At 41.7% G+C, this 26,979-nt stretch overlaps 1 protein-coding gene across 6 annotated transcripts in view; it reads left to right on the top strand.

Annotated features, from left to right (window-relative positions):
* cacna1ia (calcium voltage-gated channel subunit alpha1 Ia) overlaps positions 1 to 16,274 on the top strand; it is a 212,404-nt gene extending 196,130 nt beyond the window's left edge. For 2 of the 6 annotated variants that reach the window (XM_023267717.3, XM_023267716.3), the window contains 5 exons: positions 2,322 to 2,471; positions 8,394 to 8,531; positions 11,450 to 11,636; positions 12,380 to 12,624; positions 13,062 to 16,274. In XM_023267717.3, the coding sequence (XP_023123485.3) occupies positions 2,322 to 2,471; positions 8,394 to 8,531; positions 11,450 to 11,636; positions 12,380 to 12,624; positions 13,062 to 13,793 (1,452 nt within the window). In that variant the 3' untranslated portion in view covers positions 13,794 to 16,274. The remainder of the gene's footprint in view (positions 1 to 2,321; positions 2,472 to 8,393; positions 8,532 to 11,449; positions 11,637 to 12,379; positions 12,625 to 13,061) is intronic. The other 4 variants (XM_023267713.3, XM_055005056.1, XM_055005057.1 and 1 more) reach the window with 4 other exon arrangements.
* The last annotated feature ends 10,705 nt before the right edge of the window (positions 16,275 to 26,979 follow it).

Here is a 26,979-nt window from a genome sequence, read left to right as displayed (position 1 = left end):
ATTGCTGGAGTAACACTCAGCCACTCGGTGTCTTTGTATAATTCATTTGAACTTTTGTTCCTCGTCTTTTAGAGATTTTGTGAGAAGGAAGGCAGGGCAAGGAGGGTTAAACGTTTACACAAAGAGTGGGGAGGAAAAGATGAAGCAGATAAAAGGGACACTAAGCAGCGCCTTCCCAGAGCTATTGTGTTAAGAAACCAGAATTAAAGGCGTTTCTCCAAAATTTAACCAAACAGCTGAAGTGATATCATGCAGATGAAAGTTAAAGCTCGGTCATATAGCTGCAGTATAAGTGTGTTTTTCTTCCCTGACAACAACCATAGCAACTGATGTTGTCAGCGAGGAGGGGTGAAAAAGTGTAATCGCTTATTCAGTTCACCTTTTTTTTCATTTAAGCGTTATTAACCTTCCGATAATCACTGGAGACTGTGTGAGTTTGCAGATGCACAGGTTTTAGAATCATAACTCGGCTGCCCACATCTGAGCGTGTGTGAAGGTCTCTTATTGAAGCTGGCAGTCAGCAGAGACACACATTTCCATTATGAGATCGCTAATGATAGCCTGAAACACACATGAAGATGACTCACCGGCTGCCACGAAGACTTTCACCTTTGTGGAGCTAAACTTGGCAGCGTGGAGCCATTTTTAGTCCAGTGTTGGCTGACAGAGGAACTTAATGCAGAGCAGGGAGAACACAGCGGAGCATCCTCCCCCTCTGCCAGTGAAGGGATCTGCCTGATAATTTATTCACAGCACACTCTGACTGTTTGAGTTTAAGCGCAACCAAACAAATATTATGACATATTCTCAAATAATACCGTAACCATTCATAAAACTGAGCTAGATCAGATGATATGTGGACAATTCCAGCTGATATATTCTATTAATATTAGCCTTTTTTTAACTTTATGGTGCAACACTTGTAGTATATTGCAGAGGCACTAAAGGAGACACACACACAAGCAGAATAAGAGAGGAGAGATAATAGCTGAGCCGGTGACAGTCAGATAGAGGCAGTAATTAATTTCAGCTCTCTCCTCTCTCACTCTCAGCCTCCGTTCCCCGTAGACGAGGCCTATTGTTGTCCACTAATACAGTTATTAATGGAGGCCAGCCCACAGGCCACCGCAGTCAATCAAACATTATTTTTATATTCAGCTCTCCACCTACACACAATCTCAGGGATGTGTGTGTTTTATCCATGTATGTACTGAGCCGCAGTCGGTTTGTCTTGTTGCCAAAATACCGCTCTGTTTCATAAACCGGCATGATTTAGGCGTATTTATATCGCTGAGAGTACAGTAACGTCTCTTGAAAATTCCTAGCCCCCTCACTTCCAAAACATGAGCACTGAGTGATTGTAATATAACCGTGTGAGTCAGAAATGTGCGCTTGCGTAACACGTCTAAGTATAGTCCTATAAGCAGCGTTGTAGAAATGTGTTATGGAAATAGGCCTGCGTGGGGACTGAAGAGGAGTGACCTTATTTCACAGCATCTTTTTGGATGCATCTGCTGATGTAATACAGTTATTTTATTTTTATTTCTTTGGGCTCGTTGTGAAACATGCCGCCCTGTTAGGAAAGACACATCATTTTCAGAGTCTTTTCCTTTTTCTATCGGTAGTTTCCTTTTTCTCCTGCCAGATTGGTTTCTGGGGTGAAAAAAAACAATCTGGCAGATGAGATTCACGCAAGGAGGGATCATTTAAGTGGCAGAAAAAGCCCCGAGTGATTCAGTCTAAATTGCTTTAAACCTAATAATACCCCGAGCACAAAGCAAATGCTTAAATCTTAAATTGTTTCAACAAGGTATTGAACAGCCTAATTGAGATGATATATCAAATGTAATTGAACCACTCTCGCTGCTCAGGGCTTTGATAGTAAAATTATGTGTTAGTTGGCTAATGAGGGTTTGGAGTTCTGTTACTGAGGAGCCTTTATTTTAATTTTTTTTTTTTGCAGTGTTTAGCCCTAAAGGCCAGTAGAGTAGGACAGGAGGACTTGTTCTGTTTCATAATGTCTGACACAAAGATGCTTTCTGAATTTCTGTGCAGGAATTTTAGAAACTGATGTGAAATTGACTCTTGTTGGGGTGAAAACGTGCACGAGTGAGTGACCATGTGGATACAACGTGCACACGGGCACTTTGATAACCCTCACTATGGTGTATGCATTTCCCTGCGTGTTTCTTTGTCCTCGCATGTCCGCATGTACACATGTTTGCGCCTGCGTGCATTCTGGTCTGCCGGCCTGCGTCCCGTGTGTGTGTGTGTGTGTGTGTTTGTGCGTGTTCGTGCGTATGTGTGTGTATGTGTTCCAGGAGAGCCAGTGGTTGGACAGCGTATCTCTCCTCATCAAGGATACGTTGGAGGGGGAGATGCTGATGATCGACAACCTCTCCGGCTCTGTCTTCCACCACTACTCCTCTCCTCCACCTGTCTGCAAAGACTACAAGGGCCCCCCGCAAGAGGTACCACCCTGAACACGCGTTAACGCAAGCATGTTGGCGGTGCACGCACTCTCACACACACACACACACACACACACACACACACACACACACACACACACACACACACACACACACACACACACACACACGCACACGCACACACACACACACACACACACTCTCACACACACCCACACTCTCACACTCTCACACACACTCTCACACACACTCTCACACACACACACACACACTCTCACACACACCCACACTCTCACACACTCTCACACACTCACACACTCTCACACACTCTCACACACTCTCTCACACACACACACACACACACACACACACACACACACACACACACACACACACACACAGACTCACACGGCTAAGAGGGGAGTTTTTGCAGGTGTTTAAATCATCCGTTTGGCTTAAATTTGCAATCAAAACCAAACCACAGGCATAAATTTATCTGATTTAACGATTAGTTTACATCAGGGGTGTCAAACATGCGACCCACGGGCCAAAACCGGCCCCCAGAGGGTCCAATCTGGTCCACAGGACGACTTTGTAAAGTGTAAAAATTCCAGAGAAGACATTAACTGCAGGTTGTAAATTAGTAAAACTATAAATTTAAAATCATTTCTAGACCATGACAAGTTGTTTTGATCATAAAGTAAAATACTAGATTGTTCATTGTTCTTTTGTCATTTTGTGTCTTATTTTTGTAATATTTTGTCTGACTTGTCGTTTGTGTCATGTTTTTGTCGTTTTGTGTTTATTTTTGTGTCGCTTGTGTTTTTTGTCTTATTTTTTGTCATTTTGTGCTTTATTCATTGTTTTGTGTACTTTTTTGGTGTTTTGTTCATTTTTTGTCATTTTGTTTCTCGCTTTTGTTGTTTTTTGTTTCGCTTTTGTCTTTTGTCCACTTTATTGTCACTTTGTAGTTTTGTGTCAAATTTTTAGTCTCTTTTGTTTCGTGTCGTCTGTGTCTAATTTTTGTAATATTTTGTCATTTTTTGTCTGATTTTTGTCATTTGTCTCATGTTTTGTGTTTTTTTTGTCTTGCTTGTGTTGTTTTGTTTTTTGTCATTTGTCCATTTTTTCGCTTTGTAACTTTTTTGTCAATTTTTTTTGTTTCCTTATTGTTTTGTGTCATTTGTCTCATTTTTTGTCGTTTTGTGTCTCATTTTTGTAATATTTTGTCTTATTTTTGTTGTTTTTTGTCTTTTTTTTCTGACGTTTGTCATTTTGATCATAAAGTAAAATATTATATCATCCATTTCCAAACACCTGTGACTAAATGTTTTGTGTCTTTGTAGATAAACTGTGATCTGTAAGTTGTAATGTGTAAATGATAGACTGACGCAGAATGTTGATGAAATTGAATTTATTTTTCTTATGAAATTTCAGGTTATTCATAAATTTAATTCCTAAACTTAGTTCCTTCAATGTGAACTTTTCTGCACTGAAACAAAGGAACCATTAGGAGTTGTGGTTATTTATAGGTCATTATGCTGTGATTTTACTGGTCCGGTCCACTGGAGATTAGACTGGGCTGAATGTGGAACCTGAAATAAGATGAGTTTGACACCCCTGGTTTGCATAATCACTCATAGTAGTTTGGAGATCACTGGATGGATTGTTTGTGACAGGTTCTTTCCTCGGAGGTTTGCAGGGCCGAACTGGAGGCCCCAAACAATCAAACTCCGTTTAATCACTCTGGATAATAATTAAGATACTCCTACCTCAGAGGACAGAGAAGCCAACCAGCATTGCCAGTTTAGCAGGATTTGGACGATTTTATGACCCCTTGTGTTTTTTAAAAAAAATAAGCCCAGCATCAAATTTTTCCTTGGAATTAATAGACTTTCAGGAGAATCGTAGGTGAATCTGTGATCCTCCTTGTTCTCTGTAACTGTGGTTCTCTGGGTCGACAGCTGAGCTCAGTGAGTTATTCAGTTGGACTAAAATATAAGCCGAGAACCCATATAGTATTGTGGTTCTGCTAATAATTTATCCTCACCTCGTCCTGTTTAATTAACGAGCTTAGTCGTGTGGAAGGAGCAGCTTTGGAGCTTTCAGATGCATTAACGCATTCACAGAAACGAGGGAGCAGAAATATTATTGTTCCACCTGTAGTTTATGATATCATGTTAATTTTGAGTTTGGATTCGTGCTAGGTGGACATACGTTTCTCTGTTTTTGTATAACGACGGGGCATGTCGGATTAGAGCAGCTCTCCTCAGTTATGTAGAGATAAGACTGTTTTAATTCATTAAATAGTTTTTCCAATTAGAACTCATTCCTTGTTCTGAGATGCTCCGGGTGTTGGATGAAAATAAACAGTCTGAAATAAATTCGATAAAAAAAGCGTGACGGTAGAAATTTAATACTGAAAATGTCAACTTTCCTTTGCAGACATTTGCAAGTAGCAGTCTATGGAGACATACAGTTTAGGGTTTCATTGATTAGAGTGAAAAACTTGCATTGAAAACAGTGAAGAGCAAAACTTCATCGTCCTGAAGCCCTGACTGCACTCACACACATGTTCATGCACATACAGACACACACACATTCACACTCTATAATGTTTAGGACTAGACAGCATGCATGCAGGGACACACACACACGAACACACATCTGCATGTGGATACACTACCGTTTAAAAGTTTGGGGTCACTTAGAAATGTCCGTATTGTTGAAAGAAAAGCATTTTTTTCAATGAAGATAACATTAAATGAATGATAAATCCAGTGTATACATTGTTAATGTGGTAAATGACTATTGTAGCTGGAAACAGCTGATTTTTAATGGAATATCTCCATAGGGTTACAGAGGAACATTTCCAGCAACCATCACTCCTGTGTTCTAATGCTACATTGTGTTAGCTAATGGTGTTGAAAGGCTCATTGATGATTAGAAAACCCTCGTGCAGTTATATTAGCACATGGAGAAAAGTGGGAGTTTTCATGGAAAACATGGAATTATCTGGATGACCCCAGACTTTTGAACAGTAGTGCTCATACAGGACTTCATTCATCACAGAGTCTGAATGGAAAGCGTTGCTAAAGTTCATGTCTTATAAAGCATGTCAGCTCCTCTATGTGCTGTTATGTTCCAGAGTGTTCCAGCCCTTAATTAAACATCTCACCACGAGATAAGAGCAACTTTCCATTTGTGCAGAAACGTGGATTAATGAGGCCCTTTGCATGCAGACACACATGCAGCTATTCTCAGTGACGTTTGCATGCACGCACGCACCAACGGCCTTCTTTTACCTGTGCTTATATTTCAAGGTGTTTTGTAAACAGGAGCTCCTGTATAAAACACAAACATTGTGTCCTGTGCCAGTGTTGTCCATCACAATGACAAAGTGCAGCGGGTCAGCTCAGAAGAAGCAATAACTGGGCTCTCCACCTCCTCACCTGTCAGCCGTGCTTTCTGCCTGTCTGCAGACGCTGTCAAACCATCAATCTCTGCTCCCTCTTTTATATGCCTCCTCTCTCCATCTGTCCCCACACACTTCTGGCCATCCCTCTGTCTGTCTCTGATTTAACGTATCTGATGCGGCGCCGCTCTCCTTCAGTTTGTTCTTTAACATCAGACCTGCATATTGTGTGTTTGTGTGAGACAGACGAACTGATGTTCAGTGTTATCATGTTTAAGGCGCAGCAGGACACCTGGGTGCAGTGTGTGTGACAGTGGAAATATTCATCAAGTGCCCGCCTAAAAAACACTTGGGATGAGCCACAGCTTGGGCGTGACTCCGGCAGGCAGCAGCTCAGTGGAGCAGGGAAGGCCTCTGCCATTAATTTGGTAGCTAGTATGAAGAGGGATCCCTGGAGGGATAATAAATAAACGCTCCTCTATAAATTCCACTGATGCTGTTTCTGGAAGGGCTCGCTCAGAGCTAAAGAAACTGCTGTCAAATACATAAATACATAAAGCATACGTTCCAGTAGAACAGCAGTCGTACAGCAGGATGCATCGTCTCTGCAGAACATCTTGGAGTCAGTCTTGGACCAACCTGCCTCCTCAGTAACTGTAAAAAACCTGCAAACCAGAGAATTAGCCCTGACTTAAAGGAAAAAAGTTTTATTTTCTATAGTTTTGCGCTTGAGAACTGTTTAATGATGATGAAGTGAGTTGACTGGTGTGTGGAGATGTGCTGGGAGATTTCAATAAATAAAAATAGTTCCTAGGAATGTGAGAAGATCCATGAATAGCAGAATTACACAGTTTTTGTGCTGCGTAGATGTTCAGATTTTTGATTTGTGTTTTTGATTTGTAGCATTTCCAAAGCAAAGAGCAGGAGGTGTGCCTGTTTGTGCACGTGTGTTGTTGAGAAATATTACTATCTGCCTGCAGGTTGCAGCACATATGGCTTTGGCTTGAGATAGCAGCCGTGCAAATTTTCTTTTCAGTCCACATTCTTCTCCTCTCTGCCTCCCAGCGGTGCTGAATAGAACGATGCGTCGCCTTGCTACTCTCAGGCTGCAGTGGATGTTCTCAATACGTTCTCTCTGTCTTGTTAGTGAAGTCTTCAGTGTTTCTGCCGTTACCTTTGGAAGCAGCTCCTCCTGTAAACACTGTGCTTCTCCATCGTCCGTGGAGGCACAGCAGAGAATACAGAGCTGTAGTTTCCATTCCCTGTCGATAAATGTACCGGCTGATGAGCTGTTTACTGTCCTCCTGCTGTCACGTGTTCGTATAAGTGAGGACCAATGCTTAGAGATCAACAGAAAGGCTGCAAAGTGTTGGCTTAAATGAACGAGTTGCTGTGCTGCTGCCTGGCTTCCTTTCCTTGCATCATCACATCTCTCTCTTTCCTGCTTTCTCTCTCCTTCGGGGCTTTGGCAACGGTAATTTACTGCCTCATATCAGCCATGAATCTCTCTCTATGAACCTCTTTGTCTTTCTCGCCTACCGGCACGTGTTAATATATCGCTAACCGACCTCACTTCATTGGATTTCACTTTGCCCCTTTCAAGTAGCCCTTTTAATTCCACTTTCCCCGGCTATTTATTGCTCTGTCTCTTTAAAGAAACATTGCCTGAGCACACCATAGCGCCCCCAGAACCCTGAAATTCCACTTCAGCTCACTGTTTGCAGGTTGTTTGGAAATTGTGCACCAAAAGAAAAAAAACCAGAAAGTGCTACTAGAAGAGGAGTGGAGGAGAGAGGAGCTCACTGGAGACTTGTGCAGTGATAATTTAAAAGCAATCCAGCAGCCACATGGGCTGAGTTACCTGCAGTCCTAATGAAACCAACCTAGCTGGAGCCAGAGTTGAGTCACATCCCTGTGTTTGGTAATAATGTCTCCTGGGATTGCTGCGCTATGAGGGAGTACAACAGGAGCATTTTAATGTATGTTTGAGAACACACAGTTGGCTATTGGTGTAGAATTATGTGGTTCTGGTGCGACTACAAAATAAAAGCATCTCTTCACTCTCTCTTTCTTACATATACATGTAGATGCAGCACAGAAACACTCTGCACACTGCCTGGATATCTGCCTCTCGCCTCCCGTTCAGCCTCTTCCTTCACATCTTCTTTTCCACCTCTGGAATACGTTTGATGATGATGACAAAGGGATGTTGCTTCCTCTTGAAACCTCTCACCCTGCTCTCTTTACAGACAGGTGCCTCGGCATTATGGCCGCTTTGAATTGTCAGCATCTGGTGAAGCGTATCGCTGCTTGGTGGAGGTTTTATCTGTCCTGTCTGTGTAGCTCATGTTGGCCTATGATAGATACTGTGTAAACAAAGAAATCATGCGAGACTCTTTCATATCTGTGTTGTTATAAATGTAAGATGCTGGAGTTGTGTTTGAGCCTTGTGTTAAGCGCTGGTGAGTCCATGTAAGTACGTCCAAGAAGTTTGTTCCTTTTGGTATCCGTTAAAGACGAGGATAACTGAAGGACGTTCTTTGCAGCAGATCAGGATGGCAGAGATTGAGCAGGCGTCGCTGAAGTCGGAGCAGCTCTCAGACAAGTCGTCGTCCCCCGCCCTGCCGGACGACCTGAGCCTGGACGAACACACGGCCTACCAGCTGCTGGCGCCAGAGAACCAGGTGGGTGTTAGCACAAAACATCAGACATCTCTTCAAGGATCGTTCCAGAACTGGAGGAAATTTGGGCTTCAAAATGATTGAAAAATAAACCTTCTCTTTTACAGTTTTCTGCTCCATATTGATCAATAATAGGTATTGATTGGCTCAGCTTCCACATCAATGGTAGCATTTTTATTCCATGTTTTCTGTGTTGTTTGCTAACCCTACTCTAATCACAGTAACAGGGTTGCTAATCCATGCTAATGTGATCTTTTTCTCAGCAGTAGAAGCTAGATATTTAGCTGCTGTTACTGCTGACCAAGAGGACAAACTGACTGATGGAAAACAGTCCAAAGAATTAGTCTGATCCTGATAATATGAGGTAGAGTGAGACATTCAATCAAGGCTGACAATGGGATGAAAAGATGAAAAATAGAAGAGAGGACATAGCTTTGCTCTACACATTCTTTAGGAAAACTGCTGGATGATGGAAACAACAAAAACGACACAAAATGACAAAAACAAGACACAAAACGACAGAAACAAGACACAAGATGACAAAAACAAGATAAAAAATGACAAAAATGACACACAAAATGACAAAAACAAGACAGAAAACGACAGAATCGATACACAATACGACAAAAGCAAGACATAAAATGACAAAAACATCCACAGGTTCTGCTAACATGCTGTGGGACACGTTCCATGTATAATAATTATTATTTAAAATATTATGTTGATTCAAAAAATGTTCCCACAATTACAAGAGACATCAATGAAAAAAGTAAAACCAAAAAAAGGAGATTTAAATTTGATTTGAACTGTTTTATTAGAGATTCAGTTTGATCATCAGGGGGGTGGGACAAGAGAAAAATGTCATTTTAGGAGGAACTCCAGACTTATTTGGTATTTTTAAAATATCTTCAAACATTCTTTTACACAACTACTGCATGTTTTAGGATTTTCTACATGGATTATTTGAAATCTGATGGGTGGGATGTAAAATGTCCTCCAGTTCTGGGATGAACCTTAAAGTTTCCTGTGAGGCTGAAATGAAAGACGGTGTGTGGGGAAGCACACGGTTTATGTCATTTTATCTGCAGTTTGAAAGGTAGGTCTAGAAATCATGCCTTTCAGGACGACCAAGGTGTGATTTACAGCATTAAGCTATTTCTGCAGAGATATTAGTAAAGGATCTGATGTTTGATTAGTGGCAATAATCTGCATTTTACACAGATGTCCCTGTGTTTGTATTAATTACTCACAAAATGCTTATCATCCCAGTGATAATTAGCACACGGTAACAGGAAAACCTAATCAAACTAACTGTTCCTCAGTGACAGGAATGCAGAATAGTGTCAGTACCAGGATAATCTAGCTGGATTTAAAGCCAAAGCAGATTCAGTTTTATGGCAGTTTATTGTAAAATAAATGCTTTAGAGAAAGAAAATGATGCGGATCTCAGTGTTTAACTCATATCATCCCAACAACTTTATACTTCACTGGAACTTTCTTCTAATCCACCCATAGGCTGAGCACAAACAACAGCAGAGGCTCACTAATGATTTTTTAAAAACTTATTTGTATTTTTCCTTCTAGGAGACGCAAAGGAAATGACCCTCATAAAATCCTTTTCACGGCTATGTTGCAGGCTCTCTGGTGATTTGCAGGCACAAACCTGAGGTTCCAAAGACCTCATTATCTGTTTCTGTCTATGTATCAGGGTAACTATCTTGTCTTTGAAGAACCCACAGTCTCTCTGCAGCACAGACTGCCTCATGAATAAATCTTTCCTCCCTACAGTCACCACCCTAGGTGGCGATCACGCCGCCCTTTCTTGAACCCACTCCCCCCCTTTCGATATTATCGTTTATGCTTCTGCTTCCTCAGCATTACCCCTCTAGTAATTGCACACCTGCCCTGCTCTGCACCTCCCCGCAGCCACACTGTCTCCGTCCCTTATCATCCGTCCTTCCTAGATATCCTCCTCCGTAACGGGGTAACGCTTCTTGGTTCTGGATATCCAGATAAGCCTCCAATCAGCCTGCATGGCTGTGAACTGCTGCTCATTAGAGGGAAAGGGAAACAGATGGAAAGAGAGGGAGGAAGAGGGAAAGACAGAAGGTGAGGAAGGATGTAAGGTCAGGGATATTATTTGTCAAGCATTGATTGGTTAAGAAACATCGGCTGTGTGTGTGTGTGTGTGTGTGTGCGTGCGTGCGCGCGCGTGTGTGTGCGTGTGTCGCCTGATTTTATCTCTCCTGTTGTGGGGACATAAATCTGTTTACAAAGTCACATTGTGGTGACTCATCTGCCTTCTGGAGGACGAAAATCAAATCCCACAACATAAATCCTGAAATTTTAGTGTAAAACTCAGTTAGTGTGAGGGTAAGTGGTAGTAATGCTGAGAGTTAAGGTGAATCTGCATCTGCAGGACATAAGTCAATGCAACATCCTGTAAAGTGTCAAAAACACGTCGATCTCCATCTAGACTCACTCAAATGTTCACAATCATACATTTATCCTTACAATATATAAAATTAGCATGACAATAACAGCTCATAATGAGTTCTCACCCTTTCACCAGCACCAAAAAGAAAAGCCAGAGGGGCGATGTGAATCAGAGGCCATGTTTAATATCTGCACAGCGCCTGGGGGGAGGTTTTTTTTCCCTCTTATTTTCTATCAGGCCTGGTCCCATCCAGGAATTGTCACTTTACAATATATAATGTAAAACCTTTAATTGGCCCTTTGAAGAAGAGAAAAGGAGTTTAAGGCTAATTTTAAACTATGTTAATGATCGTCCTAATGATACAAGCTTTTTCAGAATATAAATAGTCTTTTTTAATTCAGCCTCTCCTTACTTAGTGCCTCTTTTATCCTCTAATCTGGATATTTGTTGTAAAAAGGCTGTGGGATCGTCTGTTCTCTTCCAGGGAAGGTGTCGCTGTGACTCCCACAGCTCTGAGGAGGACGCTGGTGGAGGAAGTGTTGGCGGCGGCCACCAGACTCAGACGGTGGTGCAGAGCCAGGTGCAGGGGTTGGGATCGCCGTGCACGACCCTCAGCGTTGGCACCGACATGGAGATGGAGCTGCAAACACACCAGCCTCGCTACAGCCCTGGTAGGCAGATCTGGACAAGCTAGATGCACTACAGCACCAAAACATTTTATAAATGGAGTGACGTATGTTTATATAAATTCTGATTAGGTGTCCTGCTGTACTCAACTCTGCATGCACATACAAATTAAGGTGACTATATAAAATATTTACCCACTGAGGAAGTTGTCCCCGTTTACAGCCTCTCAACATTTACTCAAGGTTTATTTAATCTGCCGTTTTTTGACAAGAATTTGCAAAGAAAGACTCTTTTATGTCAAAGTGAAAACCTTTTATAGGCCCTGTAAATCAAGTGATGGGTCAAAGTGAGAGTAGAACTTCTAATAAGGACGCTTTTGGTCAACAAAAGAAACTTTGAAGCAAAAATATCATAGAAAAATTGGTTTAGCTTCAAATTTAAGTGTTTACATAGCAGTATTTCCAGGTAGGAAGTCTGTTCAGCTGCATTTATAGGTCTCAAAAATGTGTTGATGAGCAAAGAGGCTACTTGAACAAAGAATATGATTTGCATTGGACATGTGCAAATGTGTAGCTGGACTCATTTTTTAAAAATCAGTTGATCAAACTTAGTATAATTTTGATGTCATATAGCATCACATTGCACATATCTAGGTCGGACCAACAACATTCAAAAAAACATCCGTAAATGTACATTTCAAATCTGTCAACTTCTGTAGCTGAATCTGTAGAGATCATTGACAGAAGGGAAACGAGGATAGAAATGGAAAGTGTATTCATTCCTGAAGGTGGCGTTTCCAGCAGCAGCAGCAGCAGCAACAAGGAAAGAAACAGAGAAGGAGAAGGAGGAGCCGGTGGTATTTCTCCTCTCTTCCATGTGCCTGCAGAGTTCTTCCAGCCTGCCGGAGCCTCCATCCCGGTTCCTCCCCGCAGTCGGAGCCTTCAGCTGTCCAGAGGCCTCAGGCTGACCTCCCCGGCCTCCTGGGCTTCGTTCCGCTCTCCTGGAGCCCATAGAAAGATGTTCTGTACGCAGGTAAGAGAGGAAACAAGACACTTCATAGGGTTAGATGACACTCAAAGCTCTATTGAGATGAGTCCCCATTCTACAGTTTCATTTTTCAGATGCTTTTATCCAAAGCAACGTACATCTGGGAGTAGATCAACGCCACCAAGGATCCAATCACTACCCAGATGAGAGCCATAAAAGAAGTTCTAGTATGATAATAGGACCATGGTGTCTATGATAAATTACAATACAGTAATAGGATTTTGTTTTATATTTTAAGTGAAAACGTGTTCAGTGAAGAGCTGGATTTAGTATTTTCTTTGAAACCATCTAACACAGTGATGATTTATGAAGTTAATAGAAGGAAAGCGTCGTCACAAGTTGCACTCAATGAAGAAGAGTTTAGGTTTGGATTTTAGTGCTGACTTTCTTTCTCCTCTCCCCTTTCCATCTTCTTTCTTCAGTATACGTCCCACAGTGACTCATCCCTCGCTACAGGGAGCTCTGAAGGCAGTCTTCAGACCACGCTGGAGGAAGGACTGAGCTTCAGCATCTCCCCACCACAGAACCTGGAGCTGCCTTTGCCGACGGCTCCGTTGCCAGTCACGTGCCCCGTCCCGCTGCCTGAAGACAGCATCACCATCTCCTCTCCAGTCCAGACCCTGAGGCCGAGGCCCAGCTCCTCGTCGGCTCTGACCCTTCAGGCCACCAGGGGCCACCAGCGGAGCCAGAGCAGCGGGCGAGGCAGCACCAGCCCAGGCTACACCCGGGACGACTCCATCGACCCGTCAGACGAGGACCTGGGCATCGGCATCGGATCGTCCATCGGTGGTTGTGGCTCCAGCCAAGCGGGAAACAGCGAACACTTGTCGGAGGCGCTGAGCAGCCTGTCGCTGACTTCGCTGCTGTCGCCCAGCTCCCTGGTCTACCCGGGAGGAGCAGTTAAGAAATGCAACAGCACAGGCAGCCTGGACCCGGGGGGGATGCTGCTGTCTTCCCGGGGCAGGGAGGGTCGCAGGGAGATTCTGGGACTGGAGCTCATGGATCCCCAGGGCTTCCTGGCCAACCCCTGGACGGGGGTATTAGTTGATACGAGACGAGGAGAAGGCAGAGGGGAGATAGGAGATGGAGAGCAGGGGCTGAAAGCGAAGAGCTCAAGCCAAACTACAGTAGGGCCTTGTCGAAAAAATAGATGAAACCTGCTGTTTTCTTTTTCTTTGTCACTCCATTCCTTGGATCTAAACCCATTGCTGTCCCTCTCGCTCTCTCTGCTTCATCAGTGAGGGAGAGGTCTGATGACACATGATGTCCTGTATTCAAAACCTCATCTAAACTCCTCAGTCCCTTTCTTTACATTTGTGACAAGCCCATGTCCTATTTTGTGCTACGTAGGGGAGTGGTCTTGGTTCTGGTTGGTGAGGAGGCCTGCAGAGTTGGGCTGAGGACGGGCCCGTCTAATCTCTGGAGGGTTCTGATCGCAGCGGAAAACCAGGAGGCCTGTTCATGTCAGGGAGTCAACAGGAGCAGAAACAAAAGAGCTTAAAGACGCACAGGAAGTCTTGATGATGCTCTACTGTAGTTTCCTTTTCTCTGTCACGGTTCGGGTTCGCTGAGGTTGAAAAATACAAGAACCCAAACCCGAAATAGCTCCATGCCAACAGAGGCAGTTTGGATTTGTTTATGTCTCAGAGGCAGTACAGTGGGCGGAGGCTGGGCCATGGCGGAATATTTCAAGGCGGAAGGAAGACTGGGAAAGGAGAGGGCAGGTCATTTGTTTGGCTGGAAAAGCAGAAAGCGGATCTAATGTCCATCTGTTCTGGCAGACGGAAACAACAGGTCCTACTCACTCTGGCACTGGACCTTCTGCTGAGATCAGAGTGAAATGCGAGGTGGAGGAGAGTTCAGGAATGTGTGCTGGTGGTGTGTGTTTGCGTGTGAGAGCGCTGCCTCAGGTATCCAAGGCATGAATTAAATCATTCTCATCGCTGCACCACACCTCTGTGTTTCTGAAACAGGAGAACGCCATCGACTGAGTCAGGCTGGGCACAGCTGTCAACTCGGCCGTCGGTGGCGGCAGAAAATGAAAAGAAATTAAGCGACTGCGGAGGTATAACTGTGCATGGAGTGATTTGTGAAACTGGTTATTTTTCTTTCTATCTCCAGCTTTTCTCGCTCACTCATGAACACGAAGAAAATGAGTTTGAAAGGGAGCTAAGTAGGACGGAGCTTTACAAACGCCATCAGAAGAAACGGGAATGTGTGCACGGGGCAGCTTTCAGTGCACCCAAACACTCTTCACCGTGATTCATGAAGCGAAACTTCAAGCACACTCCTTTTGAGACCATTTTCTCTCACCACGTTTAAGGTTTTAAAATGAATGGACTCAACCACAAGTGTTGCAAGGGACCTCGACTGCATGATGGGATTGCATTTAATCAAGATTTTTATCTCTATACAGAAGTGTATCAAGATGTCAATGTTGGGTGATGACCATGTGATTTCTATTCCACTATTTTTGTAGAAAAGAGAATAGGCACGTGCAAGTGTTGCCGTTAGTTTGTCCTTATTTCATTTAACCCATGCAGTGTCTTTGACTTGTTGTCTAGGACTTTTTGTCTGCCAGTGGCTTCCAGTTTTATAACATTTTTTAAGGTGTGGACAGTGTATAAAACAACGAAGCAAAAAATTTCAAACAAACTCTGTGCGCTGAAGTGATTGTTCCCTCCAGCACATTTGTCTTTGGGAACACTGGTTCCTCTTGGATTTTTTTTTTCCAGATGTTGGAGTCTCAGAGGACAACCAGAGATGGGAACAGCCATATCCACTCACCACACGGGACTGTCTCGCTCACGGACATTCCTGCACACAGGGAATTTTGTTTGCTTTTAGCCTCCTATGCTAAAAACCACAAACAGCATAATACAACTGTATGAAAGCTTTAATTTGAGAGTTACACCACAACATATCGATTCTGGGCATGAGTGCTCCTTAAGCATGGTTTTGGGGATTGCAATACAGTATGCTTTTTCTTGAACCCTGATGCACTCATCTTCTCTTCCTCATCTCTTCACACATATAGTTGTAGCAACCCTTTCACACAACATAGTTTGATATCAAAGCTGACACTGTAACAATGAACAAAGCTTTGCATCTTTTAATGCAAACTGATTTTGACTTCCATCCTTTGCTTACTTGCTCCATCCAAAACGGAGACGCTCATCTTTAAGCCTGATTTCTAGAGGTAGACTGTTGTATCCCCAGTGTTTTCATCATTACCTTACTTTTTAATTTCTCAAAAAGAATGAGGTGATGTGAGAAAATCCGAGGGTTTGACCTTTTTTATCATGCAAAATCACTTTGATGACTATGTTTTATCACACGGTGTTGTTATTAATGAGTGTGACGGAGTGTGCGTGTGGTTTGTGTGTGTGTGCATGTGTGTTTATGACTTCAGGTGAAGTGATTTGCCTTTTCCTGAAGTGTCCTGTTTGTCAGTGAGGATACCTGAGGTTAGAGGTTCAAGAGGGAAGACACAAAGCAACCAAGGGCTGTTTTAGCTTCAAAGATATAGCCTCCTATCTTTCTGAGACAAATCCTTGTGTCAATGAACATGACATCAAAGGTTAAAGCCTGACTTACACAGCAATAAATGTTCCATGTGTATGCCCTGCGTAAAAGATGTCAATGTGATTTTTATCTCCTCAGAACACAACAGTATTCATTACTGTCTGTTTTTTGCTTCTACTTGTCTGAACTTACAACCAATCAGATAGCACCTCGGCCCTCTCAGAGACCAGTCAGCTACAGAGATGGGCTCCAATTGGACAACATGAACAAATGAGGTTATTGAACTCAGGTCGGGGGGTAAAAACCACTAGTAAAACATTTTAAAGATAGCTGTAAAGTTGTGCTCAGGCGGAATACGAAGCAAATTTTTCACCTAGCTTTATTCGCACAGATTTCACTGCTGGAGTGTTTTTTTTTGTACACGACAACCAGCTAAAGCAGCAGGTGTTAGCAGGGACAACGAGCAGTGTGCCTTCCTACAGGATGTGTGTACTACAGACCGACTTCAAAAACTCACCAGTTGTTTCTGTCATTTGCTCTGCAGACTTTTTTCTCCCCGTCTCATGTGTATTCATGAGTAGAAGTGCTTGGCAGAAGCACACATTCTTTGCTGAAGTTTCAGCAGCTCTTGCGTTGTTGCTTCGATTCATGCTGCCTTGATCAAACCCGTCTCCACCTGTGCACTGCATCAGTATGCAGTCCTGCTGCAGCTAAAATTTGCTTCGCCTTCGGTCTGAACACACCTTAAGAGTGTACAATTCGAATTTGTACATATCTTTGTATTTTGATCTGCATGTGTGCATTGCTGCCAGTGACCATGAATATATAATTAGTATGCATTTCATAAACTTGTACAGTTAAAGGGAATGCCCCAGTGTTTTTGACTGCTGCTATGAAACCACTAAAAATTTGTGAGTCAAAACAGTAATGTTTTTCTTCCAGCACATGATCAACTAGAAAAGCACACAGAGAGCGCAGTCCTCCTGCAAGGCTGCTCATTCCCCCATATGGCATTGTCAGAAATGCAGCATTTGTTTATTAGTTGTTGATGATCAGAAATCACAGCAACATAGAATGTGTCCATTTAATATAGATGTACCCACAAACAAAATGACGTTGCACTGAGCACAGGTGTGTGTTCTGCATGTGCACGTTGTGTACGGATACCAAATCACGTGACCTAAGTATGTAGTGGGAACTGATGGGACTCAGAAACACCCCCACAATTTAATCAATTATTCCTTGTATCATTTTTGACGGATAAGTCCCGATAAGTCCTCAGTGATCAGTTCCATTTTTAAATTAGATTCTGTAGAAATCGCAGATAAACTCCGCTCTGCTGCTGCCAGGATGCAAAATATTGTGAAATATGTTTTCTTTTTTTAAATTAACCCTACAGGATGCAAAACAAGTTTAAATATTTCGAAAAGCATCCAAATAAAGGTTAACCTCAGTGAGGCAATTAAAAAGTACATGAACAAGTGTCATGCAAAAACATAAATACATATTTCAGTTAAGAGCAGTTACTGCCAGGAAATAAAGTCTTTTATATTATTAAAATAATAACAAGAAAAGCACTCGGAGAACACAGTACTCCGCCAAAGTAGCTCAGAAATCTTGAAAAAATTTGTGGTCTGCAGCGGTGGATTTGTAGTTGTAATCATGTGATCATCAGCAGGCAGGTGACGTAGTGTTCACTTGTTGTCATGGTTACAGTGACGCCGTGCCGCTATCTGACAATGATACAGAAATCTTTAACAAATCTGTGGATCCAGACTATAAGCTGCATCACTGCCAAAATGTAATCACTTGGTTCTTGTGTCATTTCTGACCTTCCCTGGAAATTCCATCCAAATCTTTTAGTCCGTTTTTGAGTAATATTGCTAACAGACAGACAGACAGACAGACAAACGTACGCCGATCGTCCACCCTTCCTTGGTGGAGTAAAAGACTAAAATATTGCATTTTTAATAATATTGCAGTCTTCCTCTTTATACCAGTTATTTACATTTAAGTTAATCTGACATAACAGGAAGTGAGGTCAAGTGTTGATGGTTTAAAGCAGAGGAGACAGAACAGGGACGACAGCTGGACAGGCTGAAGCTAACAGACTGAGGTAGGAAGATGCTGCAGGAGGAGGAGGACACTTCTCCAAACAGCTTGTCATCGGCAGCCCAGCGGAGCCGTCAGCGCCTTAGAGAGCACATTAGGAATGCACGCTGAACTCCGAGGTGTTGTTTACCTCTTTACCTCACACCCTTCACCAGCCGGCCCCCCACCTCATCTAACCTCTCCAAACCAGCTCTCCCTCCGGGCCCTTGTCCTTCAAATGTCACTGCAGGTGTGTGTGGCATCTCCAAGCCTGCGTTTGTGTGTGTTGATGCATCACAAACGTGCAACTGGATATGTCTTCGCCTCCGTTTTCTGCAAGGTCTGTAAAAGAAGGTGTCCTGTGGTCTGAAATTTTGGGTTCTTTAGCTCCAGTTTTCTTCCAGTTCCAGAGAAGTCTGAGCGCTCCATTGTAACATAAGCTCAGCACACATGTCTCTGGGGGTTTATGTGCTGATTTGATTGATTACCTCCCCCATGGCAAAACACAAGTCCCCCGAGGCATCAAACCTCCTCCGGTACAAGAATGTTTTCACCTGGAAACCTACTGTTTGTGTCTTTGTTGTGCTTCTGTGCAGCATGAAAAACATCGTAGTCTCAGGCTCTCACATTTCTATCCACGTGAAATTAGAATCCAATGCTCCAAACGCATCAATCAAGGGTATTTTTTTTCCCCCAGTGCAGGGATAAAATAAAGTGGGTTAAGGCTTCGTTTCAAAGATGAAAAAGAAAAAAAATCTTCCTTGTCAGATTTGTCTGCCAGAGAGGTTAGGTCAAAAGGTAGTCGCACAATCAAGAGAAACGCCATGCTGTCAAAAGAATCCTTAACCTAAAAGTTTTGTCGAGCAAAAGTGTGATAAACAAGATCTACAAAGACGCGTCTCATTACTGTGTTTGTCTCTGGGCACAAGAGGCAGAAACTGGAAACTTCTGACAACATCCAGCTCGTTTTCATGCTGCAGATATGCTGCTGTTTTTGGTTATTTTTTGGCTTTTTCCTGGGGGAAGTGTGAAGCCTTTTATTCAAAAAAAGTGGGTAAATTAGGAGTTGGTTTTTAGTGCTCTGTCACTTAATGAGTCACATGAGCCAACAGAGTGTCTCTGAAGTGTGGAGAGATGACCAGACTGCATCATGGAGCCTAAAATCAGCTGCTATTGTTTGCATACATCATGAAACCGACGGGTCAGCGAGCACTGTGGGAATTCCTACCTGGAAATGTTGCCGAGATTCTGCTTCCCTTCTGAAGTGCTGGAAAATGAGGATAAATGAATGTTATATAATTTCCTAATGCAGTTGTATGGGATTGTTATTGCAAGAATGAAGGTCTTATCTCGATTTCCCGTCACAGCTGTCTTTTTTCACCGTTTATTTAATCCCATCAGCCTGTGAAACCCACAGTCCTGAGTCTCTCCTGACAGACATCCTCACATACATCAGTGCCATGAATGGAAAGGAGCTGCTGTCAGCCGTCAGGGCTAACTGCCCAGAGAGTTGTCCAGACCGGCTGATGGTATCGCAGCCTCCAGGGAGAGAGTCAGATAAAGGGAGGTTGTGAAAGTGGCACAGCAAAAGCTTGAATAAGGTGCCGGTGAAATGAGCTCACTGAGACTGGCTCTCAATCTCCAGATAGTATTTAAACTTTCTGAAATCTAAACTGGTCCTCGGGATTTCTTTTTTCTCATTTGAGCGACTCTTTGTTGATTGTGAAACCTGTCGTCTCTTTTACCTTCCCACCCTCACAGAAACCAGCTTCTTCCTTTATCACCTCCTGACATCACTCTGTGTGACTCCAGAGGATGAATGGAGCAGCTGCTGCATCCACACCTCTCTGATCCGGACCCATTCAAACACGCAGCTCTCTGGCTTTTATAAACTTTCACATAATTATGACTGCAGAGGAGGTTATGGTTTTATTTCTGTCTGTCAGCAGGATTATGCAGAAACCACGAAGCTGATTTTCTTGAAACGTTGTGGAGAGTTGAAGCATGAGCAGAAGAAGAACCAATTCAGTTCTGGTGCACGTCTGGTTGGAGTTGTGAAATTGTATATCACAGAGGAGTGCTCCACTGGTACTGGCAGACGTCTGAGCTCTTTGAATGCAGATGGAAAATCTGGATGAGCCGAAAACAGTCATGGTGCAACAGGAGTGGTCTTTGTAATTTATTAAAGAACTAGCAAAGCACTCAGAGAGCGCAGTCCTCCTCCAAGGCTGCTCATTCCCCCACATGGCATTGTCAGAATTGCAGCATTTTTTTAATAATGTATTTTGTTATTGATGATCAGAAATCACAGCAACATAGAATGTGTCCATTTAATATAGATGTACCCACAAACAAAATGACGTTGCACTGAGCACAGGCGTGTGTTCTGCATGTGCACGTTGTGTACGGATACCGAATCACATGACCTAAATATGTAGCAGCCGACGGGAGTTGATGGAACTCAGAAACACCCCCACAGTTGAATCAGTTGTTCCTTGTATGATTTCCGACGGATAAGTCCTGATAAGTCCTCAGCGGTGGATTTGTAGTAGGATCACAATCAGCTGACGTAGTGTTCACTTGTTGTCATGGTTACAGTGACGCCACTATCTGGCAATGATACAGAAATCTTTAACAAATCCGTGGATCCAGACTATAAGCTGCATCACTGCCAAAATCTAATCACTTGGTCCTTGAGTCATTTCTGACCTTCCCTGAAAATTTCACCCAAATCTGTTAGTCTGTTTTTGAGTAATGTTGCTAACAGACAGACAGACAGACAGACAGACAGACAAATGTACGCCGGTTGTCACATAACTCTGCCGTGTTCCTTGGTGGAGTGAAAATAGTCCTGATAAAAACAAGCTTTTCTCGACTTCAGTAGCTTAGCTTTAAACAGGACAAAACAAGAAGACACTGCAGGTCAACATTTTCATAACTTTCTTATGAGATCCCAGTTGAACATGTTGCTTTTTTAATAGTAAAAGGCAAGTCTGTTGTTTCCTTTTTTTTAATTTGAATGAAGCAGAAACACATTTCTTAACACAGAACTTTAAGTTGTTACTTTGATGAAGACATTTTGCAGATTTTATACTAAGTCAGTGCAGTGTGATCTACAGTGACTTCAAATGACTAGAATCATGAACAAGTCTCTGTCCTCGTCCTAAAGTAATGTTGATAACAGACAGACAGACAGACAAGCGTACGCCGATCGCCACATAACTCCTTCCTTCCTTGGCTGAGTAATAAAATAAGAGAAAGCTTCTCAGAGTCTGGTCTCTTATGAGGCTGATTAACATTTGTGTCCAGACTTGCTTGTAATCGTTACATTTAAATAGAATTCATCAAAGCAACAAATGGAATTTTACTACAAGTTTTGTACTTTAAAGCTTGTGTGCGTTTGTTCTTTCCATCTTCTCCACACACTAACTTAGAGATCCGCTCTCTTGTTGAATCTGCGAGGTGTTTGTCAGTGCTAATGGCTGAAGCTTATCCCATCACTGGCTGCTTTTCCCTTCTCACTTTCCCCTCTGTGTCTTTTACTTTTCCTGAAGCTGGAGCTGGGAGACTGGGAGCAGTGCTGACGCTGCTGCTGCGCTTTCATCACCATAGATGATTGACTGCTTTCCTCCACACCTGGCCTGCTGTTTTGTAAGATAATTGTGAAAAATAATACAGTACCAATGCTGAGCGACTGGTTGAGGCTTTGAAAAATGTATTCTGCCGCTCCAGTCTTACGGTGGGACTGTGTTTGCAACAGCAACATTTGAAATCCCAGCTGTCAAATCGGCATTTTGTTTGAATTTAGAACTCAAGCAATTTCTCTTAACACAAAAACAAATTTGAAGCTTGGCAAAACTCCCTCAGCGTGTCAAAGAAATCCTCCTTTTACATTTACTGCTGAGTGATTGAGAGCATCAGGGCAGTAAACAAATGCTGCCGACCTCCATTTCACCCAGAAAACAAGAAAAACCGAGAAAACTAACAGCTCACAGCAGCTGTAGGGGTCATTCCAGAACCCATCAAATATCTAATAATCTAAGTAAAGGAAATTTATGTACCAAATCTAAATAATAACAATAATAATAATAATAACATAGGAGAAAATATTTTTAAAATACCAAATAAGCCTGGAGTTCCCCTAAAATGTCATTTTTCTCTTGTCCCACCCCCCTGATGACCAAACTGAATCTCTAATAAAACAGTTCAAATCAAATTTAAATCTCCTTTTTTTGGTTTTATTTTTTTCATTGATGTCTCTTGTAATTGTAGGAATATTTTTTTAATCAACATAATATTTTAAATAATAATTATTATACATGGAACATGTGTCCCACAGCATGTTAGCAGAACCTGTTGACGACGTTTTAGTCATTTTAGGTCTTGCTTTTGTCATTTTGTGTCTTGTTTCTGTCATTTTGTGTCTTGTTTTTGTTGTTTTGTGTCTTGTATTTGTCATTTTCGGTCTTATTTTGCCATTTTCTGTCTCGTTTTTGTCATTTACATCATCCAACAGTGTTCCTACAGAATGTGTAGAACAAAGCTATGTCCTCTCTTCTATTTTTCATCTTTTCATCCCATTGTCAGCCTTGATTGAATGTCTCACTCTACCTCATATTATCAGGATCAGACTAATTCTTTGGACTGTTTTCCATCAGTCAGTTTGTCCTCTTGGTCAGCAGTAACAGCAGCTAAATATCTAGCTTCTACTGCTGAGAAAAAGATCACATTAGCATGGATTAGCAACCCTGTTACTGTGATTAGAGTAGGGTTAGCAAACAACACAGAAAACATGGAATAAAAATGCTGCCATTGATGTGGAAGCTGAGCCAATCAATACCTATTATTGATGGATATCGAGTAGAAAACTGTAAAAGAGAAGGTTGGTTTTTCAAACATTTTGAAGCCCAAATGTCTTCCAGTGCTGGCATGATCCATAATCAATATTTTTATAATGGCAATGTATCAAATGTCAAAGTGAAAACATTAAGAAAGGGGTTGCATGCAGTCACTGGTGCTTTTTGATGTTAAAAAAAAAGAAAGAAAGAAAGAAAAGACAGGACTTTGAAAATTTTTCAGAGTTAAAATGTGAAATTCAAGGACGTATGATTTGAATCTAAAACGTTTGCTTGTTTTTCATACTTTTTAATTTGCCTCTTATAGGATGTTTTTGTTTGTTTCTCTGAATTTGATCGTGATGGTAACTAGATGAATGTTGCTGCTGTTTGTGAAACTTTCTTACAAAACTCTCCTGCTGTTTGCATTCAGCTAGAAGTATTCCATAAAAGTTACAGTTTTCATTATTTTCACTGCCAGTTTTCTTCAAGATGCCACTGCATGGATGATCCTTTGGAAAGTGAACACCATTTCTCTTGTAATTATGAGAAATGCCAACTAGCTTATTAGATTTTCACTTAATTTCTAAAACTTTTCTAAGCATTTCTAAAGTTTTAAAGATAATTAGGTGTTCCAAACTCCTAGACTATCAAGAACAAATAGATTGTGACCGTGAACAGTTCCACCTTAAATAAAATCTAATTTGGTTTCGTCAGTTGGTCCACACTGTCCTTTTTTTGTTTTTTTTAAAGACAACTCTGATTTAAATCGTTTGTAGTCAGGATAAACTTCACCAGAGTGTAAATCCCTTCATGTGATGCAATCACAGTTGGATTCTAAAGTTATCTTGATACCAAATCTCTTTGTTGGGTTTTCAAATTTGTGCAATTAAACCGTGTTTCTTTGGGGAAATTTGTTCTCCCATTTTCAAATGTCTCAAATACCAGTTTCTCTTTCCATCATAACATCTAGCTGTAAACCATCAGTGCCAGAAACCCAACCATCATGGACTTTATCCTTCAACATACTGAAAAAAAAACAGGTATTACTATCAAAACTCAGGCATTTAGAAGTACCTGTAAAGGTTATTAAGGGTGAACATATTTAATATTATGAATATCTGCTGGTTTTCATGCTATTGTTCATGTGTTATTAGTTTTTTCTGTCTTTTCTTCTATAAATCCATTCTGCTTTGCTCAGACAAAGGTTCCTCTGTCCTTTTCTTCACACAGTTCATCTCACTGTGATTGCAACAGGTGAAAGGAATCGCAGTCCTCCACACTTTCTCCAGACTACAAAGGAGATTAATCCGAGCTGTAACAGTCGCCCGCTTCATTCTCCAACTATTAGTCATCTCTTCACCTTCCCTCGTGGCAAAGCTCCTGATCTTAAATTTGAATCATTCCCATCTACTGACGGGAGATATTTCCTTCACATTATTATCCTCATTGATTATAGCAATCAACGAATCACAAAAGGACTTCCTCTGGAATGTATTACTGTTGAATTTCCGATGAGCTCTAAATGTGGCATGGTCAGCTTTTGCAAGAAAGAGATATTAGACTCTGATCAGGTAGATTAGATGGAGAAATATGACAGTGAGAAGATAATGGTACAAGGTTATAGGAAATGAGGTAAAAGTGTGGTTTCCTGCTCTCCAGTATCACCTGAACTGTATGGATATACGTTGATTTGTTCATAGCTGAACAATAATAATGCATGAATTAATGATGAAAATATCTGAAATTACAACTTTTAAGAAATCATTGTCAATCTACATGTACTTTAAGATGTGTTCCAGCTAAGTGTATGAGGGGTCTCTAATGCAGATTTTTCAACACCATTATGCATCTTTTCTGTTGATCCACTCATATGCAGGCTTTACTGAAAGATTACACACAGTTCATAGCAACAACAGTGACACATAAACATGTCATACATCCGACAGAATGTACAGAAACCACTGATGCTGTGGAGCTGGATCTCCATGGTAACTGATGCTGTGGAGCTGGATCTCCATGGTAACTGATGCTGTGGAGGTGGATCTCCATGGTAACTGATGCTGTGGAGGTGGATCTCCATGGTAACTGATGCTGTGGAGGTGGATCTCCATGGTAACTGATGCTGTGGAGGTGGATCTCCATGGTAACTGATGCTGTGGAGGTGGATCTCCATGGTAACTGATGCTGTGGAGCTAACCTGGTCAGGAACAGGTTATATTCAGAGTTTCTGATTTAAATCAGCTGAAAGAAGTGTCTTCCTTTCAACAAAGCGTTTCTAGACGATTCGTTGTGAGAAAAAACATCAGCTGAGGGAAAATGTTTTATCTGCAAACATGCTGATCTGTACTTTACTAAAACTACTGAATGAAACCGAGACAGTTACAGTATCACACACTGTTTGCATCACGTTGCCATGGAACCTGTGTATTTAATTGGTGAAGCTGAAATCAAATAAATATGTAAAGTTTGATCCTGATTTGCTGCAAAGTCCATTTAAACTGCAGCTGATAGAACACAGATTGGAAAACTGATTTTTCCACTGGTTTTATTACAGAGAATATTCAATCAGTGACATTAATTTCACTTTGATTTGGCCACAAATTAAAGTAATTTCCTGCATTATGGGATAGTGTCACACCTAAATGTACTTCAATACAATATCACAATTAAATATATGAAGTCTAAAGTTTAATAATTTTATTAGTTAAAGATAATCGGCTGCATTGATCAATCGAAAATAAATAAAAATATCACACACATCGTTCTCTATTACAACTGGTTGACTGAAGCAGATGACCACAATCAGTTTAGTTTGTGAAAGAAGCAAATGCACGTTAAACGCCTCCTTTTATGTGTTTGAAGCAGAAAACCTGAATTAACAAAGAAAGTTGGAAACCACCTTCATGATACCATTTAAATCTGACAGGTTTTGTCGAAGAAAGCCGGGTTACGTTAAACTTGCTTCGTAGTTCAACCCTCGGTTAGTCTGTAAGGGTTTAATGATGACCTCCTGGAGTTCTCTGCAGGATATGAATGGCACTTCATCAGGCCAACTGAAGATTCCTCCGTTTCTGCAGCATTTGTCCGTTTACAGTGATGGGCGACATCAACAACCAGAGACATCTAAAGGCAAAGTGGGAAACTGAGATGTGCTCTGACATGCAAAGCTAAAAGAAGAAACAGTAATCAAACAGAACAGAAATACAAGCTGTGATTTTTGCATGAAAATTATATTTCTTTGCATTTTACGTTGGAAATGGAACGTTCCCTCCTTGACCTTTCAGCAGTTTTGTTCCAGAATACAGCTGACTGGGTCATACTCTTCTTTCCTTTTTTAACTACTGTAATCAAAAGTTGCATTTTTCATGAGGTGCAGTGATTTTCTGTGGTTTAATCACTATTTCCTGACATCATCTCTTCCTGTGTTTGAGCGGGAGTCGCCTCGCAGCATAACTCCTCTTAACAACGACGCCCATCAACGCCACTGATTGAATTACCAGCATGCAGGCAGGAACACAGAACCTCCAAACACTCGCTGCAACTGTTTACAAAGCAAAAGTATGAGGAGCAAAAGAAACCGTGCCCTCTAAAGGAAGTTATATAAGTTTACCAGATACTGTCTTATGCAACTTTGCTGAATTTGTAATAAAGTTACAAAGCAAAGTTCATCCTTTGTCCTCCAAAATCGTGGAGCAACAAAGGCAGCAGTTTTGTTTTGTTTTTTTTATTCATGCAATTTATTTATTTGATATTTAGTTGGACTTTTAATTACAGTAACCTTGGTAATCTCCATGCACTTCAAAGCAGCTGCACATGAAAGTTATTTCAAAGCTCTTGGTTTTAGCTCAGTTTTCTACTTATCTCAGCATGTTGTGCTGCTGTAAAT

Source organism: Amphiprion ocellaris, chromosome 19, assembly GCF_022539595.1.
Source record: "Amphiprion ocellaris isolate individual 3 ecotype Okinawa chromosome 19, ASM2253959v1, whole genome shotgun sequence".
Lineage (NCBI taxonomy): Eukaryota > Metazoa > Chordata > Actinopteri > Pomacentridae > Amphiprion > Amphiprion ocellaris.
This window is presented reverse-complemented; position numbering and strand designations above follow the sequence as displayed.